Raw genomic sequence first — 23,538 nt, forward strand, 5'->3', positions numbered from 1 at the left:
ACAGGGAGAGCAGCTTCCTGTTATGAAGAGAAGTTTTTTAAAGGGTTGCATTCATTCAATCATGCAACAGATGCTGGGCCAGGAAGCGCGGCCAATGGCCAACGCTGTGGAGTCCTGGAGAACTGTTTTTGGAAACTGCTTTTAGGAACTTTTCTATGTACGGTGCTGTTCTGCTTCAGGAAATAATCCACGTGAAAACATGATGCAAAACAAAGAATTTGTGCTTGATTTCTCCCATATATCACGTTTCTTCACTAAGTGGACAGTTGAGCAGCTTATGGAATGTGCTGGCTTTAACATCCAGTTGTCATCTGTTGGTCATTAATGAACAGTCAGATGGAAGGGAAGAATATTCTTTGTTATTTTCAAGCTCCTCACCAGAACATTAAAGCACTGGAAATGAATTCTTAAGGGTTTATAGCTCAGATCTTTCATATAAATTCAGCTCTAGTCTAAACTGCATCTGGTGTGTTGGAACAAAGCTTCGCCAGGTGCGGAGATGGAAGCTTTGCGCAAAATAGCCCGTAGTAAAAGGCATCAACTCCGTGTTGTGCACGGAGCGTGGTTTGGGATCGCGCTCCGTGTCCGCGCTGCGCACTAGTCCTGCCTCAGGAAGCGCGAGGCAGCACCTCCCGTTTCCACGCAGGAGCGCACCACTTCACCGTGGCAGCATCGCTGGAGATGCACGCCGACTGAGGGCTGGCGCGACAAACGCGAGCGTCCCCCTCGAAAGTGCACTTCGACTGGAGAAGGCTCCTTCTGCGCCACTTCATTTCCCCGCAATGTCTTTGCGTTTGGATTAAGTTTCCGCGTCATTTGGAGGAACGCCGTCCGCGCAGGCAGACATGCGGATCACTGTCGCTTCTCGTGGATGACGATGTCCCACGATGAACGCAGGTTGGTTGCCAGTCCCTTTACGCTCATGTAGAGTCCAGAGAACTTTAATGTTTTACAAAGAGCGCGTACATGCATGTGTTTGCACGGGGTGGGCTGGACGTGAAGCCGCGTATTTGTTTAGGAGCATTCAGTTTTAAGCATGTGTTAGATGCAACTTGACGCACTGCTTAAAATTATATTATTCAGATTTTGACTCCATGCATAATACTGGAATAAAATAGATCGAGAAAGGTTTGGTGGATAGAACTTTGTTTAAATCCACCTTTATGGATGGTCTATGTGAGTACGCTTGTTCTACAGTATATATATAACATGTATATGATATATTTCCAGTGAAATAATAAAATCGTTTATTATTTTTAGGCAAAAAGTCACCAAAATCTTTGTTCAATTCTGTGAAATCCAAAACTGTCTACTCTTGATTCTTGTCATGTTATTTTTTGGGAGGTTACATTTCATTGTGAGGAAAATGAAATTTTATCCTGAGAGTCTGGCACAGTCAAGGTCCCAGTGTCTATTCCTTCCTTTGTTTTTCAAACGTTTGTTTTAATTGAATTCTTGTTGCATAATTCATATCCTGTTGTTTGCAGTGGGGTCCTTCATCAAACTGGGACCCATGTTTCGGGTTTTATTGTTGTTTGAGCCTTTTCCACAGTGTGTGTGTGTGTGTGTGTGTGTGTGTGTGTGTGTGTGTGTGTGTGTGTGTGTGTGTGTGTGTGTGTTGTGTAAGAATTGAGGAAGAATGACAAGAAGGAAGTGCATTTGTTTTGTGAAAACGTGTGCTCTTGGAGAGGTTCATGGAGGAGTAATGGGGGGTGCGCGGTTAGTGTCATCTCCCTCCTCTGAACATCCTGTGTGGACTGAATGAGGAGGTGTTGAACTGGTTATCAAACCAGTAGCAGTGCTTAAGAGAAAACTGATGCAAAATCCCAGTTTCTGCCACCCAGACTTATGTCTTCAGAGAAAGAAAGAGAGAGCCCACGGACAGAAGAGAGAGAAAACACCCCGAGACAGCCAGAGTGCACACAGGGTTTAATAGGATGTGCGTCAGGGCAGGTACTAAATAACAGGAAGAGACATGGGGTGTACACACTTTAAGTACAGTTATGTTGAATGACAGTTCAAACTTCATAGAACCACTTAAAGTAAAGCCCAACTTACATCTACAACACCAATCAGAATATTGTGATTAGAGGTTAAATATGGAAAATTTTGGGGGGCGACTAATAAAATAAGCCATTCATTGCTAATACAGGACTATACTGTAAGTGTCAAACCTGCTGGTGTTATTTCCCAGTCAGGGAGATGTTATTGTACCTGTGTCTAAGTACACTGTGGCTCTGTTGTTTTTCCTGCTGATAACATCCCTTGCTGCATTCTGGATGTCACTGACTACTGTACAGAGCTTTGTATTATATTATTGAGTAGTGTTTAAACAGTACAAACTGCCTAAGATAATATAAAAATCACAGCATTTTCATTACATTTGTCCACAGACTGCCAAAATCCACTGCAAGTCCCTCAGCCACAGGTCCGCAGTCATCTGACCATCAAAATGCAATCCACCCTGATGTCCACGTGTCCTCCACCGCGTGGTCCGAAGCCTCCTGTCGCCCCCAAGCCAAGACCCTCGTATAAGCCTCAAACACAGGAGGAGCCCTGTCCCCTGAGTAACGGAGACGCGCCTCACTCTGACGGGGAGACGGAAGATTTGCCTGAGGTGGCGGAGGAAAACCAGGACAAAGAGGACGAAGCGGAGGCGGAGGATGGGGTCAGCAGCAATGGCACAGGAAGCAGGGACACTGAGGACGCAATTGAGGGAGAAATAAAGGGGGATGAAGAAGTAGACGTATTAGACAATGATGGTGATATGGACAGCACTGGCTCTGATGACACAATCATGGCAGATGCAGCCGCTGACGCTACTGAAGATGAAAGCACTGAGCAGCCCCAAGGTGACAAAGACACTGACAATGAAAATACATCAACGCCTTCGCCTCTTCTGACTGGAACAGGGGAGGAAGCAGGTGTAGAGGAGGAGGAAGAGGAGCAGCACGCTCGTCTTGATGAAGCGCACTCAGTCACTCAGAGCGACAGGGCCAGCGATGCTGGAGTTCATGAATCCGAGAGTGAAGACCGTCTGCCAACGGACGAGACTCACACGGAAGACGGGGCGTTCGCCTTCGGATTCAGCCTGCTTCCAACTGTGGCTGAGGAGTATCCCTATGATGTGATTGGCCCCACGGACGATGCCAGTGATACATGTGAGTCATGTGACCCGGCTGAAACGGGGGATGCAGAGGTATGGCAACCAGAAAGGGCCACTAAGGACAACTCTGGCTGCTTTAGATTCACATCCAGCACAGAGGATGTGTTCGGACCCTATTCGGTCATAGAAGCTGTCCCCGGAGATACAACCGCCACTGCTGACCCAGAGTGGACTCAGGATGACACTGATGATAACCCTGATAAACCGCCAACATCAGATGCTTCCAACCAGGAACCTTACTATGTGTCATCAGATGATGTTGACAAGCTAGAGGATAAGCAAGCTCTCTCTGACCAGGTGGAGAGCGAGGAGGGGGTGGAGCAGTCAAGTCGGCAGGACAAAGCAAGCGAAAATGAGTCAACGGATGAGTACGCGGACATCGACGAGTCCGTCTGTCCCAAGGACGATGACCGCGAGCAGCCGGAGTGCGTCTCGTCGGAAGATTACGTGGAAATAGGGGAAGAGGACGAGGAGGAAGAAGCGGAGAAGAAGCACGTCAAAGGCAAAAGCGCGAAGGAGAGGACGGCCAAGCGAGAGCAGGCCTTCCGCAGCCAGCGAAGGAGCTGCCAGCCTCGACTCCGGCTGTGCAACATCACCGTGCCGGCAGACCTGGACCTGGGCCGCACCCCGGAGCTCACCAACAGGGTGGTGTTCGCCCACACCACTGAGGCCTTCGAGGAAGACATAGAGGAGCTAGACTGCCATATCGTCCCTTACTACGAGGACACCGACTCAGACAGCGAGGAGCACATATACGAAGAGGCGGGCTTCGACTCCGAAGGGGAGAACTTCGTCACGCTGGACAGAAAAAGTATCGTCACCCGGTCACGCTCTTATTCTGGGAAAGTTCCAGGTTATGTGCCGGAGACTGTACCCGAGGAGACGGGCACAGAGTACTTGACTCATGACTATTGCACCGTGGCCTTAGAGAAGATGAACGATGACCCTGTCATCAGTTCCCAGCAGCCTGGTGTCAACTGTCTGATCCCCTCCACCAAGTCTCGTCGCTTCATGTTGTATTCTCGGTCTGCAGAAGGCCCAGAACTGTCCTTAACCGCCCCCGCAGAGACGGGCCAGTCTCTCAGGATGAGGAGGAGAGATGACAACCTTTCACTCCCATGTGTCATCACCTCGTCTGGAAGTTTCTCCCAGCGTAGTCATCAGTCATCCAGTGGTGTTTCTACGCCCACGTCACTGGTGGAGATTCCACCTCCCTTTGAGCTGGCATGCATCACTAAAAGGCCAGTCACCAAGAGTTCGCCGTCTCTCCTGATCCAGCATGAACCCAGTGACCTTCCCAAGAAGAAGAAATCTTCCTTCAAGCGCTTCCTGGCGCTCAAGTTCAAGAGGAAGCCTGAATCCAAAGGTTTTAGCGACGGGAGCGTTCGCTCTTCGCGTTCTTCCTCCGAGTCCAGCCACCACGGCCCCGTCAGAGTCATAGAGCTGGATCGCAGAAGCACCGGCAGCTCTCCTCAGCTCCAGTCCCACATGGTGAACCCCCAGCAGCGGCCCACAGACTTGCCGTCGACCTTCGTCCTCTACAAAGACCACCAGAGAAGGAAGGACAACCCCAAAGCGTACGGCAGGGGCGTCTCCAGGGTGGAGTCCTTTGAGGAGCGCTCTCGACGCACTGCCATGCCGCTGCCCATGACCAAGCCTCGCTCCATCTCCTTCCCCAGTGCAGACACGTCAGACTACGAAAACATCCCAGCCATGAGTTCCGATTACGAGAACATCCAGATCCCAGGCAGACCCACCAGATCCCACACTGTTACTGAGTTCTTTGAGGATCCAAGCCACACGAGTGTTTCCTGTAATGAAAACGATGGCTACGTGGACATGAACAGTTTTTCTGGGATCGACACCAAACCCCAGGCAGTGAAAGCAGACACCGAAAGGTACAGTAAACCTTACCTTATCTCTATTTGCACTGAAACGCCTGCTCTCCTGGTTTTCCTCTGAGTAGCTGATTGATATTAATAAACAGTGCCAGTTATTGCTTGTAGAGTATTTTTCAAGGAGAACAGAGCAGCCTGACGCGTGAGGCATCACTGGCTTTGGTAAGACAGACAATACTAGTGGGAGAGCTGACTCCTGGTTTTCATTTGGTAGATTTAGAGGTCACATCTGGTGGGCGCCGCTGCCTCCTTTGCAAGTCAGAGGCGATAGAATGGTTAATGACTGTGGGGTAGCTGACTGAGAACTGGTTATTCAGATATAATGGTCTGCAATTAAAAGTGGAAAAACGTGGGGGAGTTGCCTTGACGCGAGAAAGCAGAGAAGATGGGGAAAAGGTGAAAAAGCAAAGGGGAGGGAGGGGGTGTGAAATGAAGGAGCGAAAGAGCAGGAAAAGAGTAAAGTGATAACGTGAGGAATGGGGGGAGGGGGAGGTAAGAACAGGAGAAAGGGAGCGGGAGCGGTGCTGCTGTAATTGCTCTCCTGTACCTGACACTTACGGTTAAGTTTAGGAGCGCTTTTATTAAAGTAGCTCCCTCCCAGGCGGCCCTCCTTCATTGGACCCTTGAGCGGTTGCCAGGTTTGGTGCAGTGTGCGATAGAGTGAGGGATCGTTGTGGTCAGTGGGCAGCAAATTACCCCCCAGTCTGTGCCACAGCTCCAGCCGCTACGGGGCCACGCTCCTCCCTCTCCCTCAATAAGAGTGCAGTGTTTGATGCGTAGTCTGAGAGATGGACCATTACAACAGCCCTGTTAAACACAGAGATAAACCTCTGCTTCAGTTTTTTCTTGCTTTACTATTTGTGTTGTAGCTGATTTAATTGGACAAATCAAATGGTTAAAGGTAGCGCTTACAAGCTAACAGGTTCACCTCAACGTTCATCGACTGAACTCTTATCGCCGTGGTTCATTTTCTGCAGCAGTGTCGTGATTTTCCCCACTGTTAATCTTAATGTAACTAATTTAAACATTTCCTAGACAACGCTTCCTCAGTGAGCGCGCGTGTTTCTCCTGGAGACGCCATTGATGTGTTGGCTCGATGTCTCGCACCGCTCGCATTGAAGCGAAAGAACCTGTCTGGGGATTTTTGTGGTGAGGGGAAACGACTGAACGGCCCCAGAGCTCTTGCCCACAAAAGAACTGTGCCCACGGCAACAGACGCGCAACTCTGCGAGAACCCACAACGCTGCCTTGTGTGTGTGAATGTTGTATAGCGCCATTCAGACGCCGCTTCAACACAAACACGTGGGCTAAGCAAAGAGGGGAATGAAAAAAACGGAGGTGCGCTAATGACTCATCCCAAGCTGAAGGTGTGCGTTTGTTACTGCGTGCACACTAAGTTACAGCTGTGCTACTTTATCAAAGACGAAGCTCCTGCTGAGCTTGCTGCACTCAGCAGAATCGTCCTGGACGAGTGACTGAGCTGCAACAAATGAGTTTTAAAGGCTTTTTTTAGCAAAGAAAAGCCCATGATTTATAACTACACCCAGCCCAGCGACCATTAAGCATTCTGTGTGTCAACATTAAGTAGCTGCATGTAGTAATGTAGATGTGTTGTTTACCCTCTATACATACTGTAGAGCAGTGAATGGGTTTGCAGCCTGTTCAACACGAACCTCCTCAGAACGATGGTCGTGCCCTGCAGCCTCTGGAACAACTCCTCCACCCTCTGTTATGTTAGCGTTGAGTAGTGAGGAGGGAGCCGTGTTAAGTCACATTGTTGAACTGGGTGGCGGCCGTGTGGCGAGGCGGTGGGCAGGGCGTGTTTCTGGCTCGGCGGCCGTGGTGCCAGGGCCCTCTCAGGCCATTGCCAGGTCGCCCCAGGGAGGAAGCGTCCAGCCTTGGAGCTTCCCACCAGTCTGTTTACAGGAAATGCAGGACGAGGCAGGGCTCCAGCGGGAGGCAAAGAGGTGGAGGCGTGGGGGAGGACAGACGGGAGGCCGGGGGAGAACGGGGAGGAAGGGGGTCACGATGGGCGATGGGGTGGAGGCCTCCAGACTCTTCCTTGAACAACAAGATGAGGTGTGGTCGGGCCAGGAATGCGAGGTCTGTTGTTCTTGTTGCTCCAGGCAAAAATGCTTCCAGAGGCATTATTAGTGGTAGTATTGTCTTTCTGTACAGTACAGTCACACGCTGTCACAAGTGAAGCAGCTCATACCTTGAGGCTACATTTAAGGAATCCAACAATTAAGCGTGCGCCCAGTCTTTTATTCCCCACATCGTTTTCCCAGTTTTCGATAGTTAGCAGGATAATGGTCCTGTTCAGCTGCTCTTACGTCCTATAATAGCGCCATTATACGCGGCAAAAACCTGTCTGATCGCTACTAATATGTGTTTTAATATTCAATGTTCAGCTCAATTGAGTAACATATTTCAAGCGTCATCAAATTCACAGGCAACTGACGGACTATTTCTTCGCCGCGTTTGACACGTGTCTGGAATAGCAGCATTGTCCTAATAGTCTCTTCAATGGGCCTAATGTTTTATTGTGGTACAGAAACAAAGAGACTCAACAACAAACTTTAAAAATAAAAAAAATGTTTCTTCTTCAGTCAATACATTGTTGGAATTCAGCTATTTTTAGTCGTTTTTTTAGGCTTTTGTGAAACTGATTATAATTTGGTGACACGCTCCTGCAGTGCCTCTGGCTTTTGATGGTCAAGGGCGAACGTGTCAAGGTGCGAATCCCCTGCTCAGACTGGGACATATGAAGTAATTCTCCTCCCTGGTACAGTCAATTATAGCTTAAGAATAAGTTCAGTGAAGGTCCATCCCTGCAGCTTTCTTTCCTTCCCAAACATTCGATCAGGTTGACCTGTCTACACTAGGGTCAACAATGAGTAATGGCCCCTAGGTGCTGCCTTAAGCCCACCCACTTTGTGTGTGTGAGTGTGTGTGTGTGTGTGTGTGTGTGTGTGTGTGTGTGTGTGTGTGTGTGTGTGTGTGTGTGTGTGTGTGTGTGTGTGTGTGTGTGTGGTGTATGGATTCATCAGCAGTTATCTCAGTTAACGTCTAATCTTCTAACAGTAGTGAACACAGCAGTTATTAGGACAAATCGTCATAAGGCAGTTTATATGAATCAGAGGTTATTTTACTGGGAAAGAAATTATTTGTTCATTATTCTGTTTCTGGTTGTTTGGTGTGTTTCACCACCTAACACAGCATCACGTGACATCTTTAAATTTCAAAATATCAAAAGATATCAATTTGATATCCAGCCAAACATTCATGATAAGATCAGAAAACCAGTCTCTTCTAGAAGGGAAATGTGTCAAATCTGCGTTGTTATACAGATTAGGTGGATCTTTTTTTTCATCATATTTAAGTCCATGCAGCACGTATGTGAAACATATCAAATATTCTCTGAATCTTAATGGGCCACAGGAAATTAGTACTTAGCACAAGTAACATTTAAAGGGATTACATGTGACATGACGTACCGCAGGGCCCCACAGGTACAGCTGCACAAAGAGATTAATAGTGCACACACACACACACACACACACACACATCTGCCATCTGTGAGAAGGAGGCATCATGGAAGGGATTACAGGTTGCCTCTGGAGAATTCAGTTCGAAGAGTAGAAATGTTCAGAGACACACAGAGGAAAGGAAACGAAAACATATATTTACACTTGGGACTTGGAATATTGCTTAGTGTGTAGAGACTGTAGAGACTAAGCTGCAGCTAAAATAGTACATGATGTGTAAGTGTGCTATAAGGTGCATGCATCACCTTGAAAGTGCTGAGTGTCATTTATGATTCAGGACAGATATTGAACAGGTCACAATGTAAAACCTATTGTTGCATCAAATACTACTTTTCTGTTGTTCTCACTGTCTTTTGCTTGTTCCACAGTGCCTACACTGAGCCTTTCCCAGTAAACCCAGTCTCTGCTGGGCTGTCGGCGGACGAGGACCACGGCCGTACCTCCGAGGAGGAGGAGGGCGCGGCAGAGCAGGGTTACGACCCACAGGTGATACATGGAAGCAGAACGTCAGGATGCTGCGAGGGCCCTGTTTGTGGCGAGGCCGACAGAGAGCCAACGCAAACGGCGTGTAGTCAGAGAATAGGAGCGAATCCAGTGTTTTTGTTGTGATCGGCGGCTGTGATGGCTCAAACTCGCCAGACGTCTGGACGGTGCAAGGCGGCCATTTTACAGTAGCTCAGATGGTCCCCACCCGTCCGGCTGCCGCCACAATGATACCGCGAGCCTTGTAGCGTCACGTGACCACACACAGGAAGCATGTTTTCTTCTTCATCCGAGGGGAAAAAGTACATAAATTAAGGCAAAATACCAGATAGGACTGCGGTATTTAATGGCAGTTTTGTTCTTAGTATGAGGAAATGAGGATAAGTGAAATGACCCACATACAGTAGTGAAGGAAAAAATAACAGTTTTGCCCATAAACCTATGACTTCGATGTTTTGTGGGAGCTTGTGATTAGCCTCTAAATCAATGGGCAGCACACACACACACTCACACACACACACACACACACACACACACACACACACACACACACACACACACACACCACACACACACACACACACACACACCCTCATACATAATGCATCTGAATTTAAAAGTCCCGTATTCTCGCGTCGAGTCTCGAGTCTCGCGTCTGTGTGCGTTGTAATGAAATAATCAGTCATATTTTGACGGCCGAAATCTGAAAAAAAAGGGAAAAGAAAGCAAATTTGCTTTTTCCCCGGTTTTCTTGGCAGCCGCGTAGATGTCGCTATTAATGTTAAGTGCCCACGGAGACCCTTCAAACATTAGCCGTGCTCATTCATCTCCCGCTGTCCCGTTCTCTCCCCTGTCGCGCAGATTGATGGGCGATCCCGCGCCTTCTACGTGGCCAAAGAGCTCGTCGACTCCGAGAGGCTGTGAGTGTTTGCGCTCGTACATTTTGTTTTTTATTAAACATTGTTTCACACCTTACTGTACGTGTGCCTCCTCTCTGATTTACAGACACGTCAACGCCCTCAAGCACCTCCAGGAGGTAGGAAAACCCGCGCTGCCATTTTCCTAACGTGTCACATTCGCTTGAAACCCTTCAAGGCCCTTTAAACCCTCCTGAAAAGCTGCTGATAGCATCACATCCTTTGTGTCTGCTCCCCAGTCTCTGTCTCCATCTTCTCCTCCTCCCCCCGTGCAAATGGGCTCTGCTCCGGTTTATCAATGTTGTTGCAGCGGGATCTACTTCCTGCCGCTGACAAATTTGACATGTACTCTGGTGTGGTCAGTTGTAAGATGACGCAGCGTACACACACGCGCGCACACACACACACACACACACCAGGCTCCTATTGCTGCTGTCCTCGTGTACTTTACATACAACCCGGTCGGCAATTTGCCACTTAAAGGTCACAAAAGGCTTGCGAGGCATTTTATGTGTGATACTGGATGTTTGGTATGAGAAAAGTGGAGGTGACTACCGTAGTAGGGTTGCTAAACTAGTCATGATAGGACAGATAACACAAAATAAAGATGGGCCTTCAGAGGTCGGTGCCTCAAAATAAGACTGTTGCAGTGTTAGGTCAAGGAACCTCAACTTTCAATCTATGGACATTTTAGGATTTTCAGCCAATGTTGCATTTTGATTAAAAACAATAACAACATTTTATAGAGCAGAATGGAAGAACTGCTGTTAGGGCGGCGGCGGCCTGACAGGTAGAGACGTTGAACCCAGAGGAGCTCATTCGTCACCCTGTGTTGTGTAACCTTGAATAAGGTCGTACGTGGAATGTCTCCGGCGCGTCCCCTGAGGGGGAGCCACAAGCAGCCGCCTGTGTGAAGCACAATTTAATGCTATTAAATAGAAATGAATGCAAATACCAGACAGCGGACCTCCCTAATGGTCATAACCCTGCAATCTCATCATGTTAGTCAATCAGGCTGATTAGCCGCTGCCAGAGTACAGACACGTGCGCGGCAGGTTATATGCGTGGGTAGTTCACGCTCGCACTCATTTCTAACACAAGCCTAAACTAACCTAATTGAATCTTCCTGCTGTTGTTCAAGGGTGACGCTGAAGGTTTGTTCCTCCCACTGATGCATAATGCAAATGTACAGCATTATCATTCTTTGAACGATGATTCAACACGATGTTAGTGGCTGTTTGATGCAGACCAGTGGCAGCATTAGGTGGAGAGGGATCCATGTTGTAGTCCCTGAGCTCTGACCCTGTGCTGAGATGAGACTGCTACTGTTTGACCTGACCCACGTTAGATAAACAGGCATAGTGTGTGTGTGTGTGTGTGTGTGTGTGTGTGTGTGTGTGTGTGTGTGTGTGTGTGTGTGTGTGTGTGTGTGTGTGTGTGTGGTGGAAAGAGTGGAGCAAAGCTGTTGGACCCGCTACTAGACGTGACTAATGTTAACTCATACCCAATCTTGTATGCGTGATGAACGGCGTGTTCTGGCGCAGCCGGTGTCACCACATTATCTCGGATCCAGCTGGGAACATCGTTTGTTTTATGCCTGCACTTTTCCCCCAACTGAAGTTTATTGGCTCTAGACTCTTATCCCTCACAGTCACACACAGGCTTGGTACAGTAGTAGTACAGTTTCTGAGCCCTTTGGGAATATTTTTAAAGGCACAGGGCAAACCTTCCAGTGACACACGCACGCACGCACACACACACAAACACAAACACTCATCGTCTTTGTTATTGATGAGCAGATGAATGCCCTCTTCTCTGCTTTGCACCCTCACATTAACTCACCACAGCAGCTATGAATGCACCTCTGTACACACTTTATGCACGCTCCGCCGCGTCCACGGCCTTAAAATCCCCGTGCACCAGCGAATTTTGGGTTCCCGTCTGCTGAAAACTCAAACACAGCATTGTGTCATTGAGCACCAAGGTCAGCGTGCGGCAACACCTGGCGCGTAACTCTCTGCGAGCAGCGCCGCCTTTCCTGGATGCCTGGACGGAGCCCAAAGTAACGAGGTGATATGAAGAGAGGGTGACAGGAAGGATGTTTATGAGGATTTGACCTTCCTTCCTTCCATATTTCGGCCCCTCTTCATTCCACAGTCCTGCCTTTCATTTCTCCTGCTTTCCCACCTTCCTGCCTTCGCCGTCTCATGCAGTAATCCAGTTCTCTCTGCCTCGCGCAGGACTTCAGGTCGGCAGCGACTGGGACGGAGGGCGAGGGAGGCGAGCAGGTGCTGGAGGAGCAGAGGCTGGGGGAGATTTTGGGGGCGCTCCCACAGGTCTACACCCTCCACAGCAGCCTCCTCGCTGAGCTGGAGGAGCGCATCAGTCAGTGGTAAGGACACATTCACAAAGAACGTAATCCAATGTGTTTGACTCATTTGAAGACATGCCCCAGTCTTTGATTTCATAAAGAAATATAAAATCAGCCTGATCAATGCGAGCTGAGCTAGTCACTACTCTGAAAGTCACGTTAGCTTAGCATCATATCCTGAAATCTGCCGTTCACGGGTAGATACCCAACTATTAACAGAGGATGTATGCGGTTTTGTATTTTCTCGTGATGGTGAAGGGAGGAAAGCCCCAGGATGGTCGATGTGATCCTCTCCCGTCGCGAGGACTTCGGTGTGTTTGACACCTACATCTCAGAGTATGATCGTAGCATGTGCTTACTGGAGGAGAGCTGCAGAAGCAACCAGGCCATCGCAGACGTCGTCAGGAGATTTGAGGTAAAGCAGAACTGAAGTTCCAATAGCCTTTGGTCACATGAGTACGTTTTAGACGAACCTTCCAAGTTTTTAGAGGTGAAGAAAAAGTTTCTGGGTGTTTTTGCAGAGATCAGATTTGCTGGCAGCCAGTCAGCAGCTATCAACTTGTATTTTGGTTGCTTCACATCCGCAGGGAGGCGAAGGCCTTTCTCAGCCTCCACAGGACTGACCTTTCTTTTAAAACTCACATATTTTACAGCCACTCAGCGGCAAATTGGACCGCTTCGTTCCTTGTCCAGCACAAACCTCTTCATCCCAGATATTCTCTGAGGAGCTGAAGAAATTCTGTTAGAAAAAGAAGTTTTGCAGTGTTCCACAAACTCATAAGTGTCTTTATCATCATGCTGAGTAGAAACGTATACAGCCCAGCTGGTAAGAAGAAATCGATGACTTTTAAATTAAAAGCAGATTATTTAATCACAGAGATGCAGCAACATGTTTCCCATTTAATCGTCTTTGGACTTATATAATCTATACACACAGCATGACTGGTAATTTAGTTTCACGTTATCCATTTGTAGTTTAATACAAATTGAGTTAAATCTTTTTTGTAAAGTCACTCATGATCAGATCCATGTTGTACTTTGATTCGCTGAGTGGACGACACAATGGTTCCAGGCGTTTGTGGTTTGACAAGAAACGCGACCAGACAAGGCACCAACTGTCTCCGCTCATGAATATTCAACAGCAGCTGCCCCTTCCAAGAAAACCCTGCCAGAGTTCAGTGGTACTGATGTAACTGAAAGGGGGACGAGGTGAAGGATGACGACTCGAAGCTGTTGCCACATCCAGTAAACAATGACTCTTAGTGTCTTTGAGTTTGTTCTCTCATGTCAGACAGAAATTGAATCCTCAATAATCTTGGCCAGTGTTACAAGTTATAAGTGTTCTTGTTTCTTTTGGCCTTATTGAACAGCTGCTTTGGTGAAAAGCAACAATAAATAGTGGCAGATGTCCAGTCAGCTTTGAAGGGGCACAGCTAAAGGACACCATTTCTCTATTTGCATAAGGGAATGCAAAGAACTAACTTTATTTTGAAAAACACTATCTCACTGCTGTAAAATTTCACTACTGAAATCTCAATTAAGCAGGTTGTGCCCTTTACAATCAAGTTCTAATTGAAGTTGATTGATCGCCATATGAACTAAATCACATCTCCTGCAGCCACTATTAATGGGAGCATCAGAGGATATGTGTTATTCATTAGGCTGAGTTTCCCCTGACTGGGTGAATCTGCCACGCCTCCAGTCAAACAGGGCAAGTGCTCATGAATATTATACATGTAAAGAGCCATAAATATACATATGGAATGTAAATGGTATGTTAATAGCTGAAATGGGTAAAGGATGGAGGGACGTCTAAGGGAAAAAAATCGAAATAACTTAAAATGCTTAAATTTTGAATGGGTCAAAGCTGTTCTTTATCCCCCATCATATACAAGCCATTTGTACCTTCAGTAAAATTGTACTGTATTAGTTTGTGTATAATATTAAATAATAAATTCAATTATTAGTCTGAAAAAACATGGTTTAAATAAGAATTGAGCCAATTTCATGTTGCTCTGACAAGATGACTTGACATCTTTAAACTTTGATTCAACTTCACGCCTGTGTAATTAACACCCAGAGGCGTTTTTTAATAACCTTTTCCTCCATCCAGTGGCATCTTCACCTCTTTACATTTCCCTTAGTGCATATAGCCTGTAACCTGGGTTCTGTGTCTGGGGCCATGTGCACCGTGTTGTGTGTCTGAGCACTGCTTTGGGAGTCACCAGCTCTGTAATGAAAGCATGCACATATGCACGGCTCACAGGATGCGCTATATGTAGCCCTCCTATTTATGACACAGGGGTTGTGTAACATTACAGACAAAGCTTAAGGTTCAAAAATTCATAATGTATTTTTACTGCAGCCATTTGGTTTAAACCTAACGTCTCTCAACACCTCCATATCCTACACGCTCCCTCTCTCCACCCTCCAAGCCAAAGTCTGGCGGTGAAAGTGGTAGTAATTTCATTGTGGATGTGGTGATGACAGTGATGAAGTAGCCACAGAGCCTGATCAGATCAAACCTGGACCTTTACAGGATTAAAGCCTCTTCTCCCCAGCCACTTACCACACCATCTATAAACATTGACCGTGGTGTGTGTGTGTGTGTGTGTGTGTGTGTGTGTGTGTGTGTGTGTGTGTGTGTGTGTGTGTGTGTGTTTGTTTCAGATTGTTTCGAGGGTACATGTTGTGGAACTAGCTCCGTGAGGCATCTTCCCAGAGCTCAGCTTTATATTCACGCCGTGGCCTGAGCTTGTGCAAAAGGCTGCGTGTTTACTCTTGTGCAAGAATCCCAGTAGGAGCGGAGGAGGCCGCGCAGCAGGTGGACGGAGAGCGACAGAGGGGGAGAGCAATGGAGCGAGCTCCTTGTAAAGGCAGCTGGGCAATGAGGCGCACAGAAGCTAATTAGAGAAGCAGCCTCCTTTACAACTCCCCAATTAGATCAGCTGTGCGCGCGTGCGGCCGCAAATCAGCTGGCCGCGTCTGAAGGCGCGTTTGTTTGTGTGCGCGCCTCCCAGCACGAGGCGTCGCTCTGGCAAAGCTCCGTTCCTCCTCCGTTCGGGTCACTCAAGCAGGCAATCCACGCGCTAATTACCGTGGCTGGAAAGCCTCCTCCGCCGCACAAATGTCAATTGGATGACAATTCACAGGCAGCACTGGAGACAAGCGGCTGTTCAGAAGTCAAGCTGGTTTCAAAATGAAGAGCTGCTTGTTATTGTCCTTGACGGGTCATGATTGTGAGGGAGCAGGCTTGGATTGTGTTGATGGTGTGTGTGTGTGGGGGGGGCTCAGCTCTTTACTTTTATTTATTTTTTGCATTTATTACTGTGCTTAATTAGCCCCCGCCATCTTCACCCCATGTCCAGGTTTATTCAGTATTATCTCCTCACCAGACAAACATCTGTGTGTGGAGACGTGTGTGTGTGTGTGTGTGTATCTAAGATGAGATGAACTGGGTGACTGTGCTGCACAATAAGATAAAGATGCTGCTTCCCGCAGGGTGCTATCAGTTCTCCTGTAATAAAGGAGAGGACTTCATTGGATTAAAACAGACTCTGTGTGTGTGTGTGTGTGTGTGTGTGTGTGTGTGTGTGTGTGTGTGTGTGTGTGTGTGTGTGTGTGTGTGTGTGTGTGTGTGTGTGTGTGTGTGTGTGTGTGTGTGTGCCCATTGGCCCTGTTGCTCCTCTGACGCTCAGGTCATGAATACCTGTCAGGGACAATTAGAGCTTGATTGATTTTCTAAAGCTCTCTTTGATTGCGCCAATTTTGTCCGCCTTTCACCTGCAAATGACTCTGGGAAGGAGAATGGGAGCTGTTCAGGGGTGATCTATCTGATGGCAAAATGTGTGAAGGTCTCCCTGTCCGACGGTGTCGTCTTGTGACCTTGACCCACAGAAGTGTACGTGTTTTGTCTCATTGAGAACACAAAGCTTTTGCTTCAGGGACACAGAGGGTCTGTGTCTGAGGAGATGAATGGGATTATCTTCCTCCAATTATGTTCAGCAGATATGATTCATGTCCGTGGTGCATGAAATTGAATTCTACTAATAAAATATATTTTTATATTTGATTTTATTTAAACTTTTAATATAGGATTGGAGGATAGGAGCCAACATTTTTATGTGTTTACTGTACGTCTGGCTTCATAGTATTCCAACGTTTTAAACAGTTTCTTAACATGATTGAAACTATTGCTTCTATGCATGTGTGGACAGAAACGGGGCCCAGAAGAAGCTGAGATCCCACTTAAACACCAGCTGCTGCAGGTCATAGTGAGAGTGCTTCAGTATCGGATGCTGCTCACAGGTAATAACACTTGTAACTCGTTCATGGAGTGGACAAGTAGTGGTTTTTATGGTGTTAGTATTAAGCAGGGGCGAGAAGGATGCAGATGGAGCTGCTCAGTGTGTGAGGCCTTCTGACATGAAGTAATCATGACTCTTTGTTTTTGCGCCGCCCCCAGATTACCTGAACAACCTGTCCCCCGACTCCAAGGAGTACGAGGACACGCAAGGTGAGGACACGCACGCGCTGCAGATCCTCTGGTCTTCATTGAACCCGTTTGCACCAAAACCCCATCTCTTTGTTTCTTTGTTTGCGCTGCAGCTGCCTTGGTGATCGTCTCTGAGGTGGCGGACCGGGCCAACGACCGTCTGAAGCAGGGGGTGAGTGTGCTCTGGAGGCACAGCCCGAGCGCTGTGCTCGTACGCCCGTCCCGGCCCCGCGCCGCGCCGCCGCTGTTGTGGCCTTTGTGTCGCGCTTGGCGCCGGACGAGCGGGTTCAGTGCGACGGAGCCGGACACACGATGCGCTGCCGCTCCCGGACCCCTCTTCTGAAGCGTGGGCCGGAGCCAAGGAGAGGCCCGCTCCTCTGTGTTAACGCTAGGGGCGAGAGAGGGTGATGTCATCAGGAAGTCCCCAGTGCGTCGTTACAAAGAGAGCAGTGTGCACGACTTAGTCAAACATGTGCATTTCATAGAGGCGCTCCGGTCCACAGACCGCCCCCCGCTGCCCCCCCCTCAGCATCCCCCGTGCCTCCGATGGGCTGATGATCGGATGACAGACCCCGTCTCTAACCTCCACTGTTGTGTTTGCAGCATTTCATTGTGTCTCTCGTTTTGCGTCCATCACTGGATGACCCCCCCCCCCCTTCTTTGTGCCCCCTCCCCCGCAGGAGAACCTGCTGCGTCTGGTCCACATAGAGTACAGCGTGAGAGGCAGGAGGGACCTTCTGAAGCCCGGGAGGGTGAGCGCCTGCTGGTCCTGGAGCCCAGAGGTAATGCAAGCAGGGAGTAGATAGCCTCACGCGCTGTTCTGTGTCCTCTCATCCGGGCAGATGTTCGTCAAAGAGGGAACTCTCATGAAGGTCTCCAAGAAGAGCAGACAGCCCCGACACCTGTTTCTGGTAACACGGCCCTTTTTCACTGTGACCGTAACACAGTCACACCACGCGTAATCTGAGATTCTAAAGCTCTTAAGCCTCACTTCTTGGGTTTTAAAAGGCGGCTAGTTTAGCTTAGCATCAACACCGGACCCGTTGCTCTTTATGTGATTGGAGCACGCTCGCGCTGGGCGGCGGTCGGTCTGCGGGGCGGGTGAAGTGGAGGCCAAGGCCGCTAGGCCTCCGCATACTGAAGCACCGCGCCCGTCCAGCTCGGGCCTCCCTCTCCACCCCCCCTCCCCCTCTCCCCCCTTTCAGGACTTGTTTTCCAGGGCCCGACTTCCTTTCAGGATGTTTGGTGTGGGTCACTGGATGCTGGCTTCCTGTGTATTGGGAGGGGACTGTCAGCAGAGTGAAGGCCAGACACCGTGTAGAATGCAGGGAGGAGGAGGTGGAGGAGGAGGACGGGTGGTGCTGGTACACAAACACGCCGCCAGATAGTCCCTATGCAGTCACTGGTGTTTAATGGGATGCTTGCATCACATACAGAGACCTATGATTTATCCAGATACCAACATTTAGTGTGGAGTTATTTATTTATTCTGTCTTAATAAACATCACTGCGGTTGGAGGTTGGAACTTTCAACCTTATATATCTGTTTGCTCCTTTGAAATGGATGGCGTCAATGGGTCATGTGACCTTTACGGGCTCTTAAGGAAACAGAACGAGAGCGGCGGTAAAGATGAAAGCCATCGCTCATCCCAGCGGCGGGAGGAGGTCCCCGACGGCAGCTCGCGCCTCATCCTGACACGTTGCTTTTGAAGTCCGCTGGCACACGGTCGGGCCTTTGGACCAATGAGCAGGCGAGCTGCAGCCCAGGGCTCCATCCTCCAGCTCAGCCTCCAGCCAGAGAACCCGCGGCTGCAGCTGTTTGTGTTTGTTGTCGTGGCGAAGGTGGCCGGTTCCGCCCCAGCGCTGGCCCGGTGGGGAGAGGGGAGGCCCACGGGCCCCGGGGCAGGGTGGAGAATTCCTGGATGCTGCCTTCACAGCCCCAGCGGATGTTTAGAGCACACATTAGGTGTGACCAAATGATGTCATCCCTTTTGTGTGGGAAGAAATGAAATGCTTCTCATAGCACAATGGAATCTCGGGGCGCTCGCGGGACCACAATATGTTTAGTCTGAGCAGCAAACAAACACTTTCTTTACAGTAGTGTTTCTGGCGTATGTGGGAACAGACAGGATAAAAATGTGTGAAAGGAAGCAAAGTTGACTTAAAGGAGAAAAACAATGAGGCACTTCCTTAAGGGAGCACCACCACCTTGTGGTTGTGGGTCACAGCTGGATCAAAATAAAACTGTTGTCACATCACTTTTTTTTCAGCTGCTCTTATTTTGAACTAATGATAACTGTGTGTTCTTCACTAGATGAATGATATCATGCTGTACACGTACCCGCAGCAGGATGGGAAATACAGGCTCAAGAACACGCTCGCTCTGTCGGGGATGAAGGTACGTTGACTCTCTCTCCACCTCTCTGTAAACATGGCTTCCCTTCGTTTGGGACCTGAGCGCTGGCTGTTCTCGCACCCCACACGCAGGTGAGCAAACCCGCCCTGGACGACGTCCTGAACTGCCTCCGGATCGAAGTGTGTGACATCACCATCACGCTTTCTGCCGGGTGAGCTCCGTTCCACAGACGTCCTCGCAGACGTCCTCCCAGACGTCTTCACAGACGCCTCCGTCTCCGTCGGTTGAGACTGTCTGTGTCTGTGTCCTCAGCTCGGTCGGAGAACGGGAGGACTGGTTCCACACGCTGAGCCGAGCCATAGCAGACCACGCGGCAGGACTGTGTACATTTGGTGGACCCTGTAGTGATGTAGGAAAAATAACACGCTACACCCTATGAAAACAAAGTGTCTTTGTCTAAGAAGAAACATTATCTTAGTTCACTTTATCTACTAGAAACCACTCGTAGACGTGTGGAGGCCAGAGGAACTCTCCTAATATTAAAAACATGTTTATGGTAGCTGACAAGACTTTATCGTGACTGCTGCAAAAATCCTCTGCCTCTTGGCCCCTCAGGCCCGTGAGAAGCTGTGGATGGCCCTGGGGGAAGCTGCTCCGGTGCTGGTGCCCATTTCCCACGCGACGATGTGCATGAACTGCACCTCTGACTTCAGCCTGACGCTCAGACGACACCACTGCAACGCCTGCGGCAAGGTGGCGCCGCCGGCATCGCTCTGAACGCTGCAGACCGCCTGTTGTGTGCGCGTGTGCGTTGTTGTAAAGCGCCTCTGTCGCCCCCGTGTGTGTCGCTAGGTGGTGTGCCGCGCCTGCTCCAGGAACAGACACCCGCTGAAGTACCTCAAGGACCGCGTGGCCAAGGTGTGCGACCACTGCTACGCCGAGCTCCGGAAGAGAGGTGAGCCTCAGGGTTCCGTCCCCCCGTTCACGTTAGCTCACCCTCCCTCACCCTCCTCTCGCCGCCGCCTGTGTTTGTGTGTAGGCGGCAGCGTGTCGGGGGCGTGCGGGAGCTCCAGCCCCAGGGGCCACCGGGCCGCTCGGCCCCTCTCCGCCGTCTTCCAGAGCCTGCAGCCCCCGAGTCTGTGGCGGAGCAGGAAGAGCGCCTCCCCCCTCAACCAGGTGGAGCACACGTCGCTAGAGAGAGAGACAGAAAGAGAGTCGCATCCAGGCTCTCCACGTGACCTTGACCCCCTTTTCCCTTTTAACGTTCCCGCCAGGTGACGCTCGGCGTGGACGGCTCCACCATGAGCGGCAGCCTGCAGCGCCGGAAGAAGAGCAAGAGGAAGTGGAAGCGGCTGTGGTTCCTCCTCAAAGACAAGGTGCTCTACACCTTCACGGCGCGTGAGGTGAGGGGGCACAGAGTCTCCCACGCCAGCCCCAGAGTTCTCCCACGCTCTTACAGTAGTCACGTTAGCGGGTCCTCGCAGGCTTTCTCTACTTCCTCACTTCCGCTCAGTCACGGCGACCGATGAAGGGATTCTCTGTGCTCTCTCTTTCTTCTTCCTCCTGACGCATGACACTCTTCCGCGCGACTAGAGAAGCTTATTTAGCGTATTCAGCTCATGCCTGAGTGTCTCTTCTTTGGCCCTCAGGACAAAGTGGCTTCAGAGAGTCTACCTCTGCAGGGCTTCACCGTCAAAGTGACGGAGAAAGCGGAGGGCGAGGAGAACGGCAACGTGTTCCATCTGTACCACAAGAAGACGCTCTACTACAGCTTCAGGGCTGACGATCAGCTCACTGCACGCAGGTGAGCACTGATGGCTATTAACAGACCCGCCAGGGCCCGGGAACAGGAGCCGCAGCAGCGAGCGAGCTGAGTCCTAACCATGATCGGTGGCTAGTCTGTTTTAGCATTTCATTCATTCTTCTATGTGATGCTTCAGAAAAATGTTGCTATAACTGTGTTTATGTCTGTGGAAATTGACTGAAGGCTTTTAATGAATACACGTGTGTTCATAACGATATAAAAGATTACAACTGAATCTTAATATTATAATAATTGCTTTTCCATGAAAAAGTGTGTAAAACATTATTGTTTTTAAATAATAACCACAGTGAAGGAAGATTATGTTTCATTTTTTCAATAAAAATAATACGTATATATGTTACACAAATGCTCCCAAAGGTCCAGAATCAGGCACAATATTCATATATACAGACCGTTATAACAGGAAAACAAGGAGTAAGTGAAACAAGTGAGTTTCATGTTTAAGATGCTGTGTAATACATGAACGATGAATGAATATCAGGATTTAAACTACTGGATCCTTCAATTCCCATAATGCATTTGGCCCTATTGTCAGTTTGAGTGTTTGCTGGATGATCGCCCACATCCTTACAGTCCTATACCATCGCTACCTAAAGCAAGTACTGTGTTGAAGGGCGCATTGTCTCCTTCTGTTTGTGCTCCAGGTGGGTTAATGCGATGGAGGAAGCTACCGTTTTATAGCACCTGCTCAGTGAACTGAACACAACTGGAGGACTCCTTGGTGGAGCACAACAAAGCTACCTGCAGCATCCGAGCTCAGACCAGAAGTAAAACACAAGAAGTGGTCATGTCTGAGCTCTTGGGGCATATTACCTGGCAAACCCGTCACCAGCGCGATCCAAATCTAAGACAACGCTGCCACTTAGTGGTGGGAGGAGAAATCTGACGGCTGCTACTACATGGAGAGGATGGAACCTCTCAGACCACAGGAGCAGCTTCAATACATCAACCGCTGGAGCCTGAGAAAGAACATTTCACTTCCTCTGTTTTGCCTTTTTTTACACAGACCATCACTGAAGTGCAGCCTTTCAAAGTGTGCTCTGCTGGTTTTAAGCGGATTATTAAGCCAATCACCACGCTGTAAAGCATCACAAAAAGACATTGACACCCATAGTGCATATTGTGAAGTATGCAGACAATGCTGCATATACTGAAATGAAATATGAGACCTTTGTCTTGGAACCAGTAGAATGTCTTTGTTCTACACATCTGAAGTGCCATTTGATTTCTTCTAGCGCAGTTTGTAATTGATGACGAATGTGCCTGAGTTGTCTTTGTGTTATCACAGTACTGTACAACTGTCATTTCTCCAGAAGAGACTCTAATAATGAAACTACTCTTATATTCTAGCATTTCCAACAGTTAAGTTACGGTCCTGTAATGTAAGAATATACTATTGTGCAGTTTTATGAACGCCTTTTTTACGGCTGTATATACTGCTGGATGTATTCACACTTTACCAAACTCAAACTACCAGTAACTATTCAGAGTTGGACGACTGAGCCAAACTTGTTTTCAGCCGTAGGAAAGACACTGGACTTTTCATTTTTTTTACTCTTGTAGACATCAATAAAATAAATAATAATCAACCGACTGTAAAGGCCTGATCTACTCTTCTGAATGCAGCTGTCCCACACATTTGTTCACTAAGTACTGTCAGCTTTTATACCTGTTTCTTATGTGCCACGCCTGTTGTGTTATGATGGACTGCCTATAGTGTATTGTACATTTGTATGTATATAGAAACATATCAAGTAAACCTTATTTGAAAGGACAATATTTTTGTTCCTTGTGATTTATAGTTTTCCACCATCACTTGGGGTGATAGATAACAACAACACATCATTGGTGGTAAACGCCGTTTATGCTCCTTTGGCCCAGCAGGGGGCAGCAGCTCACTACGTCATATAGATCCTCGGACTTCCGCTTTCATTTCTCTGTTATGAAACCAGCGTTATAGTGTAAAAGTGCCGGTTGTTTGTCCCGTTATGTGCTAAATAGTTATACATTAAAAACCTGTTATTGGTTTAATACTTTAAATACATGCATTTTATTTCTGGAAGCTGTTTGTCAACATTTGTGCTTTGTGAGGACTTTTAGTGTGTTTTGTTCATGGTGTGTTAGGGTTATTTATTATTCGGTTGAATATAACAATTAGTTCGTAATTTGAATAATGTGAACATCACTCCTCTTTATATTTCCATTTAGTGCCAATACAAACTGTAAGTAGCACCTTCTTTCATTCTGACTTAACGCTGGCCAGACTGCAGGGTAACATAAGTCCCTTCAGTAGGTTAATCAGTTGTTCTAACTGTTCCACGGTGCCAAAACAACCGAGTCAAACAGCAGCGGCCACGGCCAGCTAAGCAGTGGCTGGCATAAATATTTAAGGACAAAGAAACAGCGCAAAAAAAAAACATTTTGGCCCATTTCTTTTCACTTACTGAAATATTAATGACGGCAAGTTAACCAGAGCAGG

The 23,538-nt window shown here is 48.4% G+C and overlaps 1 protein-coding gene across 2 annotated transcripts; it reads left to right on the top strand.

The window, feature by feature from the left end:
• Positions 1-656: 656 nt before the first annotated feature.
• fgd5a (FYVE, RhoGEF and PH domain containing 5a) lies at positions 657-22,836 on the top strand. Of its 2 annotated transcripts, none has more exons than XM_029150996.3 (21): positions 657-897; positions 2,394-5,064; positions 8,981-9,098; positions 9,957-10,015; positions 10,101-10,131; positions 12,253-12,404; positions 12,642-12,798; positions 16,601-16,691; positions 16,849-16,899; positions 16,992-17,050; positions 17,559-17,630; positions 17,721-17,789; positions 19,193-19,276; positions 19,366-19,445; positions 19,547-19,643; positions 19,850-19,987; positions 20,087-20,189; positions 20,274-20,410; positions 20,509-20,637; positions 20,884-21,038; positions 21,704-22,836. In XM_029150996.3, exons 1-21 carry the CDS (start codon positions 888-890, stop codon positions 21,738-21,740), a joined length of 4,500 nt encoding a protein of 1,499 aa, XP_029006829.1. In that variant the 5' UTR covers positions 657-887; the 3' UTR covers positions 21,741-22,836. The 2 variants fall into 2 exon arrangements, with proteins under 2 accessions (XP_029006829.1, XP_029006830.1); XM_029150997.3 differs by having other exon boundaries at positions 20,509-20,610.
• The last annotated feature ends 702 nt before the right edge of the window (positions 22,837-23,538 follow it).

The sequence above is a fragment of the Betta splendens genome, chromosome 5 (genome assembly GCF_900634795.4).
Source record: "Betta splendens chromosome 5, fBetSpl5.4, whole genome shotgun sequence".
Lineage (NCBI taxonomy): Eukaryota > Metazoa > Chordata > Actinopteri > Anabantiformes > Osphronemidae > Betta > Betta splendens.

Coding starts and splice junctions, on each gene's coding strand:
- fgd5a (XM_029150996.3), top strand. Junction 16,692..16,848: donor GTATCGGATGCTGCTCACAG/GTAATAACACTT, acceptor CGCCGCCCCCAG/ATTACCTGAACAACCTGTCC. Junction 20,638..20,883: donor ACACCTTCACGGCGCGTGAG/GTGAGGGGGCAC, acceptor TTTGGCCCTCAG/GACAAAGTGGCTTCAGAGAG.